Genomic DNA, 15605 nt, shown 5'->3' on the forward strand with positions numbered 1-15605 from the left:
CCGGCCGGATGACGCCGTTCTCCCGACAATTTAACGGATTTACTCACGCCTCCGGCCCGGTCTGAGAACCGGACTCTCACCGTCGTCATGTGTGACAGCGGAATCGTCCGGAGCGGGAAGCTCCACCGGAAGCTGCGTGGCGCTCAGGTCGGTCTTACGTGACGTGTGTTTTAATCGGGGCTGCAGTCGAATAGTCAAAAAAATCGGTCCTAACTCCGATTCCTAACTCCGATCCCTTGACCTCTGGGGAAAACGTCACGGGCTCAAGGAAAGGTGATAGGAGAACTCAAAAGGATTTAGGAAAAGAGACCGCGGTGCTCAGAGAATCCGACTTTCAGGGAGTTGTGGGTCGGCGTGATCTCCTTTCCTTTGGTAAAGGAAGGTTGTATCCTAAAGGAGATCTGAAAGGATCATTGGAGATCCTTTACTTTGCATGTAGAGGATTCTAACGGCTCTCATCATGGCGGCTTCTTCAGTGAGGACTGGACTGAGCAGGACTCACCTCCTGTCAGTGGGTCCACCACAGCCCGACTCAGCGTGTTTAAAGAGGATGTGGGTTGTTATGTGTGTTGTGATCCGGATCAGAGTACCAGGGCTTTGTGTTCTGGGGTTCTAGTCTTAACGTCTTAATACCTGATACTTCCTGTCTGTCCGGTGGTTGTTCCTGGTCCCTGTTCCTGGTTCCTGTTACTGTACTGGTCCCTGTTCCTGGTCCCTGTTACTGTACTGGTCCCTGTTCCTGGTCCCTGATGCTGTTTGTGTTCTGCAGGTCCATGGGTCCAGATCTCTGCTGACAGGACGCAGAGACACAAGGACAGACTGTCTGTCTGCTGAGGACAGGTAGACAGACAGTTATATGAAGAGAGACAGATAGACAGATCATAGTTCATAACATATTTAACATGTCTGTCTGTCTGCCTGCCCAGCAGGAAGCAGCAGCTGGATGATGCTGATGATGTCAGCAGACTTCCTGACTCTGTGGGTTTGTACCTCATCATTATATTTATCATGAAATATATAATTATTCTAATAGGAAAGTCGTTTCTGTGGAAACAGAATCACAAAAGACCTGAATGGAGAATTAAAGAAACCCCCCCCCCCCCCCCCCCCCCCCCCCTCTCTCTGTCAGTGGTCGATCGCCTAAGCTCTGACATCATCGCACGACTGATGGAGGAAAAAAAGAAAAAACACAAAGAAGCTCTGAAACAGCTGGAGACAGAACTGAAACACCTCTGTGAGGTAGCATACATACTGATATACTACATCCTAGGTAGCATACACACTGATATACTACATCCTAGGTGGTATACATACTGATATACTACATCCTAGGTAGTATACACGCTGATAGACTACATCCTAGGTAGTATACATACTGATATACTACATCCTAGGTAGTAGGTAGTATACATACTGATATACTACATCCTAGGTAGTATACACACTGATATACTACACCCTAGGTAGTATACATGCTGATATACTCCACCCTAGGCAGTATATATACTGATATACTACATCCTATGTAGTATACATACTGATATACTACACCCTAGGTAGTATACACGCTGATATATTTACATCTTGGGTAGTATACTCACTGATATACAACATCCTAGGTAGTATACACGCTGATATACTACATCCTAGGTGGTATACATACTGATATACTACATCCTAGGTAGTATACACGCTGATAAACTACACCCTAGTTAGTATGCATACTGATATACTACACCCTAGGTAGTATACACGCTGATATACTACATCCTAGGTAGTAGGTAGTATATACACTGATATACTACATCCTAGGTGGTATACATACTGATATACTACATCCTAGGTAGTAGGTAGTATATACACTGATATACTACACCCTAGTTAGTATACATACTGATATACTACACCCTAGGTAGTATACACGCTGATATACTACATCCTAGGTAGTAGGTAGTATATACACTGATATACTACACCCTAGTTAGTATACATACTGATATACTTCACCCTAGGTAGTATACACGCTGATATACTACATCCTAGGTAGTATACATGCTGATATATTACACCCTAGTTAGTATACATACTGATATACTTCACCCTAGGTAGTATACACGCTGATAAACTACACCCTAGTTAGTATGCATACTGATATACTACACCCTAGGTAGTATACACGCTGATATACTACATCCTAGGTAGTAGGTAGTATATACACTGATATACTACATCCTAGGTGGTATACATACTGATATACTACATCCTAGGTAGTATACACGCTGATAGACTACATCCTAGGTAGTATACATACTGATATACTACATCCTAGGTAGTAGGTAGTATACATGCTGATATACTACACCCTTGGTAGTATACACACTGTTATACTACATCCTAGGTAGTATACACACTGATACTACATCTTGGGTAGTATACTCACTGATATACTACATCCTAGGTAGTAAACACACTGATATACTACATCCTAGGTAGAAGGTAGTATATACACTGATATACTACATCCTAGGTAGTATATATACTGATATACTACATCCTAGGTAGTATACACGCTGATATACTACATCCTAGGTGGTATACATACTGATGTTCTACATCCTAGGTAGTATACACACTGATATACTACAGCCTAGGTAGTATACATGCTGATATACTACACCCTAGGTAGTATACATGCTGATATACTACATCCTAGGTAGTATATATACTAATATACTACATCCTAGTTAGTATACACGCTGATATACTACATCCTAGGTAGTAGGTAGTATATACACTGATATACTTCATCCTAGGTAGTATACATACTGATATACTACACCCTAGTTAGTATACATACTGATATACTTCACCCTAGGTAGTATACACGCTGATATACTACACCCTAGGTAGTATACATGCTGATATACTACATCCTAGGTAGCATACATGCTGATATACTACATCCTAGTTAGTATACACGCTGATATACTACATCCTAGGTAATAGGTAGTATATACACTGATATACTTCATCCTAGGTAGTATACATACTGATATACTACACCCTAGTTAGTATACATACTGATATACTTCACCCTAGGTAGTATACACGCTGATATACTACATCCTAGGTAGTATACATGCTGATATATTACACCCTAGTTAGTATACATACTGATATACTTCACCCTAGGTAGTATACACGCTGATAAACTACACCCTAGTTAGTATGCATACTGATATACTACACCCTAGTTAGTATGCATACTGATATACTACACCCTAGGTAGTATACACGCTGATATACTACATCCTAGGTAGTAGGTAGTATTTACACTGATATACTACACGCTGATATACTACATCCTAGGTCAGGGGTCCCCAAACTTTTTCCTGTGAGGGCCACATAACTTTTCCCTTCTCTGATAGGGGGCCGGGGTCAGTTTGTAACAGAAAAAGTTTGACGATCGCAGGGGTGCCTAAACGTAAAAATGTATTGTTTTCCAGAAAGCCACACATAACCAAATAACCCTCTCTGGGTTCTTCACAGAAAAAAGTCAGGAAATAAATAATAACACTATTAATAAAATAAATAATAATCAAATAACCCTCTCTGGGTTCGCCTGGACTTTGCAAGTTTCGTGCACCGCGCAGGCTCGCGCAGGCACACCTCCCGTCTCGCCCACCGGCGCAAGTGGGAAAGAGGGAGGAGAAGAAGGCGTGAGTGGGAGACGAGGAGGAGACGAGGCGTGGACTGGGATTAATACAGCCGATTCAGATCTTCACCAATCAAATGAGCTCCTCTCCTCTCCTTTAATGCGTTAGGGGAGGTTCAGTGCAAGATCCGTCACTTGACAACCCGATGACAGAAGCAGCGCCGCCGCTCCCACCACGCGCATCACGCGCTGTGCGCGCGTATCATAATAATAACAATGCCCATATTATAAAAAACAGGAGAGAGAGAGAGGGAGATGTTTTGGTCCGAGAGGCTGAGTTGCCGTTACGCGTGCCATCCGCCTTTGATCTGACGTCAGATGTGACGGGACAATCTATATAGATATAAATTCACGTGTTGATTCAATTAGTTGCATTAAATAGTGTTTGTTGTGATTATTTATTGCATTTAAATGTGCCTGGAACTGTGGAAACCTGCCTGTGAGGTCTCGGTGACGTGTGCGCACTGCGCGCCGTCAGCCAAACTTCCGATCCGCCAGCTGTGATTCGCATTGAATGAATGGACTTTATTTGCGCCTTGCGCCGAAAGTAGACCAGGTCGGAGCTGGCGAGCTTTCAGCGCAGTCTCGGCGAGGCTTTTTGCCACGAAACTTCCGCTACGCCAAGCTGAATCTGTGACGCCTCCCCCTGCTGCGCCGCCACACCCATCTTGGCGCAGGCGATCCACCAAACTGCCAAACTGACTGTGCGCAAGGCTGCGCGGGTCGAAACTTGCACTGCGCCGGCTGCGCCACCCTGCGCCGCCCTGCGCTGGTCTACGAAACTAGGGCCCATACAGTGCATGACTGCACTGTATATGAAAAAAAAAATCAAAATGCATCTCTGGTATTGTTCAGGGGGCCGGGCCAAATGTGGAGGCGGGCCGTATCCGGCCCGCGGGCCGTAGTTTGGGGACCACTGGTGTAGTAGTCTACCTAGGGTGTAGTAACTACACCCTAGGTAGTATACACGCTGATATACTACACCCTAGGTACTATACACGCTAATATACTACACCCTAGGTAGTATACATACTGATATACTACACCCTAGGTAGTAAACACGATGTTATACTACACCCTAGGTAGTATACTGATATACTACATCCTAGGTCGTATACACACTGATATACTACACCCTCTTGTGACTTCAGGTGTGTGACACTCAGGTGAGGACCGTGAGTCTGGAGGTCCTGTCCTTTCTGCAGGACGTAGACCTAAGATTGAACACCCTGAAGGACAGAATGGTCCACCTGGACCAGCAGGACCACCTGGACCCTGCCAGTGTGCAGGTACAATCTAACCTCCAGGTTCATCAAGTAGCTGTTCTACTAAACGTAGCCTTTGAGCACATGTGGACCTGGACTCCTTAAAGCACTCCATCTGTTGAGGATGTAGTTCAGGTTTTCTGGGGTCACTATGTGTGGGTGCAGGTTTAGCAGGGCAGTCCAGATGTTCCTGTCCCCAGACCTTCCGATTGGGGTAGCACCTGCTCTACCTCTGAGCCACAGCCCCCCCTATCTTCAGGTCTTAGACACAACCCAACCCCAGCATCCAGTAACTCTCCTGCTCCCGACCTCCACATCCTGTCCATGAAAATCACAACGAGGATTGGTGAACCCTAATTGGATTCAATTTGTAATTTATTTTGAGATAGGAACAATGCACAATGAGACATTCACCTTATACAAAAAGAAAGTATGCATTATGCCAGGTTTATAAGCGACGAACCCCCCACAAGCCGTAAACCTTCTCCAAGTCCACAACACACGGGCCCGGATGGGGAAAGCTGTTTGAGTCCCTCAGTGAGGGATCTGGACCAGTGGAGATGGAGAGAGGTTCAATGAAAAGTGTTACTTTGTCTATCAAGGAGGTCTGTGTTCTCTGGGAGGAGGTGCAGGAGGAGGGGGAGCTGAGGAAGACTCAGATCAGGGAGCTGAACCGCAAACTGATCGAATCCGAGACTCAACGAACCGTCAAGGTCAGAGTTCTTCTTTATGGAGCCCATGAGTCTTTATCCATCTTGGATTTGTAGTTCTTCATTGATTCGTAGTTCTTCATGGATTTGTAGTTCTTGTGTATATAAATGATAAACAAGTCTCTGTGGGAGTCTGGAACGTGTTTCATGTTTCGGTTTGTGTAGATCCGAGTCGTTCTCAGGAAGTACGTCCGGCTGCTGGAGAACATCAGCTTCCTGTCTCCACCTGACCTCTGGAGACTGATCCACACCGAGGCCATGGTAACGCCTTGACCTCTGACTACGACCCCTGAAACCTGACCTTCGACATCCAAACCCTGATCCCGGACCACCGATCTCTAATGCCAGAACCCTGACCTCTCACATCCACATGCTGACAATCTCCCTTCTTCTCTGTCTATGTCTCAGATGTTGAACCCTAGTTCTTCTCTGTCTGTGTTTCAGATGTTGAACCCTAGTTCTTCTCTGTCTGTGTCTCAGATGTTAAACCCCAGTTCTTCTGTTTGTGTCTCACAGGTGGTGAACCTCACTTCTCTGTGTCTCAGATGTTGAACCTCACTTCTCTGTCTGTGCCTCAGATGTTGAACCTCACTTCTCTGTCTGTGTCTCAGAGGTTGAACCTCACTTCTTCTGTGTCTCAGATGTTGAACCCCACTTCTTCTGTCTGTGTCTCAGATATTGTACATCACTTCTTCTGTGTCTCGGATGATGAACCCCAGTTCTTCTCTGTGTGACAGATGTTGAACCCCAGTTCTTCTCTGTCTCAGATGTTGAACCCAAGTTCTTCTCTGTGTCTTAGATGATGAACCCCAGTTCTTGTGTGACAGATGTTGAACCCCAGTTCTTCTCTGTCTCAGATGTTGAACCCAAGTTCTTCGATGTGTGACAGATGTTAAACCCCAGTTCTTCTGTCTCAGATGATGAACCCCAGTTTTTCTCTGTCTCAGATGTTGAACCCAGGTTCTTCTCTGTGTCACAGATGTTGAACCAGTCTCTCCTGGCGAACCGTCGCAGCGTGGCTCGTCTGCTGCTGGTCCTCCAGGAGGAGACCCTGCAGCAGGAGAACCTCCTCCGTCGGGACTGGGAGGACAACTTGAAGTGCTGGACGGGGAGCAGGGTCACTGAGACTATAGATGATTGGAGGAGCCCTGTTGCTATGGGAGACGCATAGCAGCACGTTAAAGCGTCTCGTAGTTGTCCTTCAGCTCTCCCATGATGCTTTGCTGTTGCCCTGTTTCAAGTCTTTGTGCTAAGCTAAGCTAACCATACCATTTAAGAGAAATGTAAACAAACATGATTAAATATCAGAGTTCATTAATAACAACAAGCTGCAGCTGTTTGATATTTTATATTAAATGACACTGCAGGTATAAACACACCGACCAATCAGCAGCCAGAAGTCCTTCAGCAGCTGTGATTTAATTTCCTCACTTTCAAAATAAAGCGCCTGCGAGGAGATCTGCTGAATGCCGAGGTCAGGGGACTGTTTCCTCTGGAGGAGGTCCAGAAGAGATGTGGTGGTCTGGAGGAGGTCTAAAGTCTGGAGGAGGTCCAGAAGAGATGTGGTAGTCTGGGGGAGGTCTGAAGTCTGGAGGAGGTCCAGAAGAGATGTGGTGGTCTGGGGGAGGTCTGAAGTCTGGAGGAGGTCCAGAAGAGATGTGGTGGTCTGGGGGAGGTCTGAAGTCTGGAGGAGGTCCAGAAGAGATGTGGTGGTCTGGGGGAGGTCTGAAGTCTGGAGGAGGTCCAGAAGAGATGTGGTGGTCTGGGGGAGGTCTGAAGTCTGGAGGAGGTCCAGAAGAGATGTGGTGGTCTGGGGGAGGTCTGAAGTCTGGAGGAGGTCCAGAAGAGATGTGGTGGTCTGGGGGAGGTCTGAAGTCTGGAGGAGGTCCAGAAGAGATGTGGTGGTCTGGAGGAGGTCTAAAGTCTGGAGGAGGTCCAGAAGAGATGTGGTGGTCTGGGGGAGGTCTGAAGTCTGGAGGAGGTCCAGAAGAGATGTGGTGGTCTGGGGGAGGTCTGAAGTCTGGAGGAGGTCCAGAAGAGATGTGGTGGTCTGGAGGAGGTCTGAAGTCTGGAGGAGGTCCAGAAGAGTTGTGGTGGTCTGGAGGAGTTCAGGACTCTGAGTCGAGGTCAGAGATCTTATCAATGGACTGCAGCAGTTGTGAGACCAGACAGAGAGTTTCTGCTTCCCCCATCAGCTGACTGGAGACAGAGACAGGACACAGGAGACAGAACACAGGAGACAGGAGAAAGGACACAGGAGACAGAAGACAGGAGACAGGAGACAGAAGACAGGAAACAGGACACAGGAGACAGAACACAGAAGACAGGACACAGGAGACAGAACACAGGACACAGGAGACAGGACAAAGGAGACAGGACACAGGAGACAGAACACAGGAGACAGGACACAGGAGACAGAAGACAGGAGACAGGACACAGGAGACAGAAGACAGGAAACAGGAGACAGAACACAGAAGACAGGACACAGGAGACAGAACACAGGACACAGGAGACAGGACAAAGGAGACAGGACACAGGAGACAGAACACAGGAGACAGGACACAGGAGACAGAAGACAGGAGACAGGAAACAGGAGAAAGGAAACAGGAGACAGGACACAGGAAACAGGACACAGGAGACAGAAGACAGGAGACAGGACACAGGAGACAGAAGACAGGACACAGGAGACAGAAGACAGGAAACAGGACACAGGAGACAGAACACAGGACACAGGAGACAGGACAAAGGAGACAGGACACAGGAGACAGAAGACAGGACACAGGAGACAGAAGACAGGAGACAGGAAACAGGACACAGGAGACAGGACACAGAACACAGGAGACAGGACACAGGAGACAGAACACAGGAAACAGGACACAGGAGACAGGACATGATTAATACTGAAAGACAAACTGATGGAAGAGACAACTCTAACTGCATCACACACTCACACATACACACATGCATGCCATAAACACACACGCATCACACACACAAACACACACGCATCACACACACACATCTCACACATCACACACATCACACACTCACGCATCACACACACACACGCATCACACATACACATCTCACACATCACACACATCTCACACATCACATAAACACACACACACGCATCACACACACACACACGCATCACACACAAACACACACGCATCACACACACACATCTCACACATCACACACTCATGCATCCCATAAACTCACACACACACACACACACGCATCACACACACAAACACACGCATCACACACACACATCTCACGCATCACACACATCTCACACATCACACACTCATGCATCACATCAACACACACACAAACACACATGCATCACACACACACATCACACACATCACACACTCACACATCACACACATCACACACTCACGCATCACACATACACATCTCACACATCACACACATCTCACACATCTCACACATCACACACTCATGCATCACATAAACACACACACACACGCATCACACAAACACACAAACACACACGCATCACACACACACATCTCACACATCACACACTCATGCATCACATAAACACACACTCACACACACAAACACACACACGCATCTCACACACACAAACACACATGCATCAAACACACACACATCACACACTCACGCATCACATAAACACACACTCACACTCACACACACACACACTGACCGGAGGGAGGAGTGGGCGTGGCTTGCCATCTTGTTCAGGTACTCAGACGCCACCTGAGCGTTGTGTCTCATCGTCATGACAATGTCAGACTCTGCTGCCTTCAGACCGTCGTTCTCCGTCTGCAGGGAGTCCACCTCCGACTACACACACACACACACACACACACAGATTAGCTCAAGAGGTAGAGCGGGTTGGCTGGCAACCGCAAGATTGCCGGTCCGATCCCCGGCTCCTCCTAGCTGAGTGCCTGGTGTCCCTGAGCAAGACACCTCACCCTAATTGCTCCTGACAAGCTGGCTGTCGCCCTGCGTGGTTGACTCCGCCGTCAGTGTGTGAATGTGTGAGTGAATGGGTGAATGTCAGTCATTAATGTAAAGGGCTTTGGACAAAAGCGTTATATACACACATATACACATAAACACACACATACATATACAGATACACATAAACACACACACGTATATACATATATATACATATACACATAAACACACACATACATACACATAAACACATACACACACACACACACATATATACATATATACACACATTTACACACATATATATAGACACATACTGTATATACACACATAAACACATACAGACACAATATTATGGATGTTATTAATATTAATGTTCATGTTGGAGTTCAGATCAACGCGCTCACCTGCAGCTGCTGAAGCTCCGCCTTCAGTTTGAAAACACAGCTCTCTGCTTTCACTGCTCGCTTCTGCAGACAGAGAGACAGACAGGTAGAGAGACGGGAGGAGAGAGAGAGGAGAGAGACGGGAGGAGAGAGACAGGAGGAGAGAGACAGAGGGTGGGAGATGGGAGGAGAGAGAGACAGGTAGAGAGAGAGGAGGAGAGAGACGGAAGGAGAGAAAGACATGAGGAGAGAGACAGGAGGAGAAAGATACAGGAGGAGAGAGAGAGAGACAGGTAAAGGAACAGTGTCTTAAAGGGGCAGTGACTCAAAGGGACAGTGCCTTAAAGGAACAGTGTCCCAAAGGGACAGTTTCTTAAAGGGACAGTGCCTTAAAGGAACAGTGTCTCAAAGGGACAGTTTCTTAAAGGAACAGTGCCTTAAAGGAACAGTGTCTTAAAGGGGCAGTGACTCAAAGGGACAGTGCCTTAAAGGAACAGTGTCCCAAAGGGACAGTTTCTTAAAGGGACAGTGCCTTAAAGGAACAGTGTCTCAAAGGGGCAGTGTCTCAAAGGGACAGTGCCTTAAAGGAACAGTGACTCAAAGGGACAGTGCCTTAAAGGAACAGTGTCCCAAAGGGACAGTTTCTTAAAGGGACAGTGCCTTAAAGGAACAGTGTCTCAAATGGACAGTTTCTTAAAGGAACAGTGCCTTAAAGGAACAGTGTCTCAAAGGGACAGTGCCTTAAAGGGACAGTGCCTTAAAGGAACAGTGTCTCAAAGGGACAGTTTCTTAAAGGGACAGTGCCTTAAAGGAACAGTGTCTCAAAGGGGCAGTGTCTCAAAGGGACAGTGCCTTAAAGGAACAGTGTCTCAAAGGGACAGTTTCTTAAAGGGACAGTGCCTTAAAGGAACAGTGTCTCAAAGGGACAGTTTCTTAAAGGGACAGTGCCTTAAAGGAACAGTGTCTCAAAGGGACAGTTTCTTAAAGGGACAGTGCCTTAAAGGAACAGTGTCTCAAAGGGGCAGTGTCTCAAAGGGACAGTGCCTTAAAGGAACAGTGTCTCAAAGGGACAGTTTCTTAAAGGGACAGTGCCTTAAAGGAACAGTGTCTCAAAGGGACAGTTTCTTAAAGGAACAGTGCCTTAAAGGAACAGTGTCTCAAAGGGACAGTGCCTTAAAGGGACAGTGCCTTAAAGGAACAGTGTCTCAAAAGGACAGTGTCTCAAAGGGACAGTGCCTTAAAGGAACAGTGTCTCAAAGGGACAGTTTCTTAAAGGGACAGTGTCTTAAAGGGACAGTTCTTAAAGGGACAGTGCCTTAAAGGAACAGTGTCTTAAAGGAACAGTGTCTTAAAGGGGCAGTGTCTTAAAGGAACAGTGTCTTAAAGAGAGAGTTTCTTAAAGGGACAGTGCATTTAAGGAACAGTGTCTTAAAGGGGCGGTGTCTTAAAGGAACAGTGTCTTAAAGGGGCAGTGTCTTAAAGGAACAGTGTCTTAAAGGGGCAGTGTCTTAAAGGAACAGTGTCTTAAAGGGGCAGTGTCTTAAAGGAACAGTGTCTTAAAGGGGCAGTGTCTTAAAGGAACAGTGTGTTAAAGGAACAGTGTCTAAAAGGGACAGTTTCTTAAAGGGACAGTGTCTTAAAGGAACAATGTCTAAAAGGGACAGTTTCTTAAAGGGACAGTGTCTTAAAGGGGCAGTGTCTTAAAGGAACAGTGTCTAAAGGGGACAGTTTCTTAAAGGGACAGTGTCTTAAAGGAACAGTGTCTTAAAGGGACAGTTTCTTAAAGGGACAGTGTCTTAAAGGAACAGTGTCTAAAAGGGACAGTGTCTAAAAGGGGCAGTTTCTTAAAGGGACAGTGTCTTAAAGGAACAGTACACAGATGTGCATATATCCAGGAGAGCTCACGGTCATTAGGTGAAGGTTCTGCTCCACAGAGTGAACCATACTCTCCAGATCCTGAGCCTCCTTCTCCTCCTGACGCCTCCTCTGGACCAGGTCCTCCGACAGCTCCGCCACCCTGACAGGGACCACAGACATAGAACTCATTCACAGACAGCATCTCTGATTGGGTTCACTCTGTCGTGTGATTGGCTGATGCTCACCTGCGCTCGTTAGCCTCTGATCTCCTCTGCAACTCCCCGATGGATCTCCTCAAAGACATGTTGTCCTCGGTCAACTGACACACACACACACACACACACACACACACACACACACACAGATCTATCTAATACCCGTTCCAGGTTAAAAGCTCTGATTGTTTTCTGTTCTCCCAGGTTCTCTGAACTACACACATTAACAGACACGTTTAAAGTAATGATGTGATTAGTGTGTCATTGTGTGTAAATCAGTTTGTGAAACATGGTCCTGTAAGCAGCCTAGTTCAGCCAGCAGGTGGCGCACTAAACATCTGTCCCCCAGTGGAAACATAGATACCATGAATAGAAGCACCTGTTGGATCTGGCTGCTCCTGCTGCTCCTCCTCCTGCAGGAGGCAACCACTTCAGCCATGGAGGTCTCGTCATTTCCTTCGTAGTTCTCTCCTCCCTGCTGGACCCCCCGCTGGACCCCATGCTGGACCCCCTGCTGGACTCCAGGTTCTGAGGAGAACCTGGTTCATCCAGATGTGTAGAAAAGCTCAGCCAATTGCGCATCAAGAGACATTTCTGGCTTTTTCATTAATAATCTTATTATAAATGTGTGAATAATTGAATATAATAATAAATATAACAAACCAGGTGTGTGATATAATAATAAATATAATAGACCAGGTGTGTGATATAATAATAATAAATATAATAGACCAGGTGTGTGATATAATAATAATAATAATAATAAACCAGGTGTGTAATATAATAATAATTACAATAATAAACCAGGTGTGTAAAATAATAATAAAGCAGGTGTGTAAAATAATAATAATAATAAACCAGGTGTGTAAAATAATAATAATAACAATAATAAACCAGGTGTGTAAAATAATAATAATAATGATACTAATAATAAACTAGTTGTGTAGTCTCTGATGACATTCCGATGATTTCAAGTATTTTATGTTCCATATTAAATATTAATATAATATTCCACACATGAGTCATCCTCTGTGTTTCACATTGCAGCGCTATGAACTGTGGGTAATTCCCTCATGGTCCTGGTTACGACAGTGGGACTTAAGTCAGGATGAGAGTCCCTGAGGGGGGACTCTGGGACCTCTATGACTCACCTGGTGTCCTCCTCCTCCCCCTTGCAGATCGAAGACGTGCTGCCTGACTGGAAGCTCCGCCCCCACCCAGTCTCCCTTTCCTGATTGGAGGAACACACAATCTCTCATGTTACAGGGAGGACAGAGGTTCAGCTAGTGCATAATGATGTCAGTGATGATGTCACTCTACCTGAGTTGCCAGAGAGGGCTCAGAGAGGAAACAGCTCCTGACCTCAGGGTCAAAGGTCACGCTGCTGATGTCAAACAACCTCTGAGAGACAGACAAGCAGACAGTAAGAACAAACGCCTTCTTTTTCTTCTTCTTCTTCTTCTGTAGCTGCAGTACCTTCCTGTGGGTCTGCTCCTGGTCCATGTCCTGTTCTGGGTCCTGGTCCTGGTTTGGATCCTGGTCCTGGTTTGGATCCTGGTTCTTCCAGCGTAGAAACTCTCTGAAGGAGAACGGGTTCAGGTCCTCCAGCTGCTCGTCTGCTGAGAGAGTCAACGCCCACTTCCTGTTCATCACTTCACCTCAACGCCTACTTCCTGTTCATCACTTCACCTCGACGTGTACTTCCTGTTCATCACTTCACCTCAACGCCTTCTTCCTGTTCATCACTTCCCCTCGACGCGTACTTCGTGTTCATCACTTCACCTCGACGCCTTCTTCCTGTTCATCACTTCACCTTGACGAGTACTTCCTGTTCATCACTTCACCTTGACGCGTACTTCCTGTTCATCACTTCACCTCAACGCCTTCTTCCTGTTCATCACTTCACCTCAACGCCTTCTTCCTGTTCATCACTTCACCTCAACGCCTACTTCCTGTTCATCACTTCACCTCAACGCCTACTTCCTGTTCATCACTTCACCAACAAACCTCGTACAAATGTAAGTATGCTTTTAAATCGTATTGATAGTGAACGTGAACGTTACTTCATTGTTGTGGAATTGTACGTTAACGTTACGATTCGGAGGTCCTGCTAGCTGGCTAGCCTACTGACGGTAATTTATTTATTATCTTTTGATATTTATCTATGCAGTAGTACACAGTGAGTATGTAGTATGCAGTAGTACACGGTGAGTATGTAGTATGCAGTAGTACACGGTGAGTATGTAGTATGCAGTAGTACACGGTGAGTATGTAGTATGCAGTAGTACAGGTGAGTATGTAGTATGCAGTAGTACATGGTGAGTATGCAGTACGTTAGTATGGCATCATTAAAATTTCCCATCTGCCTCAGCTGTACTTGTGTTTAGTGCTAATGTTAGCCTGCTAGTGCTACCAGTAGTAAACAGACGCCGTCATCATTAGCAGCATGAGCATAATTAGCATACTTCTTCTATGACGTACGTGAAACTGACCGTCTGTGATGATCAGAGTTTTCGCGGAGCTCCTCTGATTGGACATGACGTCAGAGGAGTGATCAGCCATCAGTATCATTGATCCTCATGGCGGTTTCTCCCCCCTCCAAAACACCAGACCCGGAAGCACACCCGCCAGCTCCGGAGTCACGTGACCGCGCTTCCAACTTCTAATTGGCTACGGCGGTCACGTGGTGCTAGAGGACCAGACGGTGGAACGAAATACGGTTCCTGCTGGACTCCCGGTGTAACCCGCTCCTTTCCACGTGTCCCGGTCCAGCGCCGCGGTCCGGTTCCCTTGGAGCGCCCGCCCCGGTGAGTATGAGCCCGGCAGAGTCCGGAAGAGTCCGGCTCATTCCGCTTCGTCCTGGCGGTGACATCCAGCAGCTCCGCGGGTTGAGACCCGGATGTCACACCGAGTCCTTGGTTCTGTTTAGATTCGGGTCTCCTCATCCAGCTGTGAGTCAGCTCGGTGCTGGACCGGTTCTGGTCCAGGATCAGTCGTGCGTCCGGTTGGAGTGATATGTTAATGATTCCTGTTGGCGGGAAGAGTATTGAACAGCGTGACGTCGTGTCTCCTCTACAGGTTTGGAAAATGTCTGAAGAGATTCCACATGAGGGGGGGCATCGTCAGTCCACCCAGTCCTCGTCCCAGGCCCAGTCCACCCAGTCCCCGTCCCAGGCCCAGTCCACCCAGTCCCCGTCCCAGGCCCAGTCCAAGTCCCAGTCCCAGCCTGGTTCCAGCTCTTCCAGCGGGCCCACCTCAACCAGCCAGTCCTCCAGCGGTTCTGGGACCCTGAGCAGCGTGGACACCATCCCAGTCCCCCTGTCCTCGGTCCCTGAGGAGCCTGAACCAGAACCCTGGGGCCGCCTACTGCCCATGGCCCCCGGATTCAGGAGCCACGGTGAGCTTACTTGCTAACGCAGAGGCTAGTGGAGTACTACTGTTAGTATTAGTACTACTGTAAGTACTAATGTTAGTATTAGTGTTAATACTGC

At 46.9% G+C, this 15605-nt stretch overlaps 3 protein-coding genes across 11 annotated transcripts in view; 2 read left to right on the forward strand and 1 right to left on the reverse strand.

The window, feature by feature from the left end:
- Nucleotides 1-5: 5 nt before the first annotated feature.
- On the forward strand, nt 6-6881 carry ccdc180 (coiled-coil domain containing 180). Of its 3 annotated transcripts, none has more exons than XM_084025534.1 (8): nt 6-147; nt 770-840; nt 927-982; nt 1130-1239; nt 4867-5004; nt 5583-5693; nt 5856-5951; nt 6670-6881. In XM_084025534.1, exons 1-8 carry the CDS (start codon nt 88-90, stop codon nt 6859-6861), a joined length of 834 nt encoding a protein of 277 aa, XP_083881660.1. In that variant the 5' UTR covers nt 6-87; the 3' UTR covers nt 6862-6881. The 3 variants fall into 3 exon arrangements, with proteins under 3 accessions (XP_083881660.1, XP_083881661.1, XP_083881662.1); XM_084025535.1 differs by having other exon boundaries at nt 930-982; XM_084025536.1 differs by lacking the exon at nt 4867-5004.
- A 141-nt stretch (nt 6882-7022) lies between these two features.
- Nucleotides 7023-14747, reverse strand: entr1 (endosome associated trafficking regulator 1). 4 transcript variants are annotated; one of them, XM_084025528.1, is made up of 10 exons: nt 14607-14747; nt 13591-13730; nt 13435-13515; nt 13266-13345; nt 12494-12653; nt 12145-12218; nt 11948-12059; nt 10064-10126; nt 9394-9533; nt 7023-7806 (listed from the first exon to the last, which is right to left on the reverse strand). In XM_084025528.1, the coding sequence occupies exons 1-10, from the start codon at nt 14683-14685 to the stop codon at nt 7608-7610; spliced, it is 1128 nt and encodes a 375-aa protein (XP_083881654.1). In that variant the 5' UTR covers nt 14686-14747; the 3' UTR covers nt 7023-7607. The 4 variants fall into 4 exon arrangements, with proteins under 4 accessions (XP_083881654.1, XP_083881653.1, XP_083881656.1 ...); XM_084025527.1 differs by having other exon boundaries at nt 13591-13733; nt 14607-14745; XM_084025530.1 differs by having other exon boundaries at nt 14596-14721.
- Nucleotides 14748-14787: 40 nt separating this feature from the next.
- chek2 (checkpoint kinase 2) overlaps nt 14788-15605 on the forward strand; it is a gene marked incomplete at its 5' end in the record, with an annotated part of 4370 nt that continues 3552 nt past the window's right edge. For 3 of the 4 annotated variants that reach the window (XM_084025520.1, XM_084025519.1, XM_084025521.1), the window contains 2 exons: nt 14928-15065; nt 15193-15511. In XM_084025520.1, the coding sequence (XP_083881646.1) occupies nt 14928-15065; nt 15193-15511 (457 nt within the window). The other variant, XM_084025522.1, reaches the window with a different exon arrangement.

This window comes from Eutrigla gurnardus (assembly GCF_963514095.1).
Source record: "Eutrigla gurnardus genome assembly, chromosome: 13".
NCBI classification, from domain to species: domain Eukaryota; kingdom Metazoa; phylum Chordata; class Actinopteri; order Perciformes; family Triglidae; genus Eutrigla; species Eutrigla gurnardus.

Bases quoted from the DNA above. Each gene is read 5' to 3' on its own strand.
- entr1 (XM_084025527.1), bottom strand. From the start codon at position 14,685: ATGATACTGATGGCTGATCACTCCTCTGACGTCATGTCCAATCAGAGG. The intron at 10,127-11,947 runs GTGAGCTCTCCT...CTCTGTCTGCAG, and splicing joins AGAACCTTCACCTAATGACC to AAGCGAGCAGTGAAAGCAGA. The intron at 9,534-10,063 runs GTGAGCGCGTTG...GTGTGTGTGTAG, and splicing joins CGGAGCTTCAGCAGCTGCAG to TCGGAGGTGGACTCCCTGCA.
- ccdc180 (XM_084025534.1), top strand. From the start codon at position 88: ATGTGTGACAGCGGAATCGTCCGGAGCGGGAAGCTCCACCGGAAGCTG. The intron at 983-1,129 runs GTTTGTACCTCA...TCTCTCTGTCAG, and splicing joins CAGACTTCCTGACTCTGTGG to TGGTCGATCGCCTAAGCTCT. The intron at 5,952-6,669 runs GTAACGCCTTGA...TCTGTGTCACAG, and splicing joins TGATCCACACCGAGGCCATG to ATGTTGAACCAGTCTCTCCT.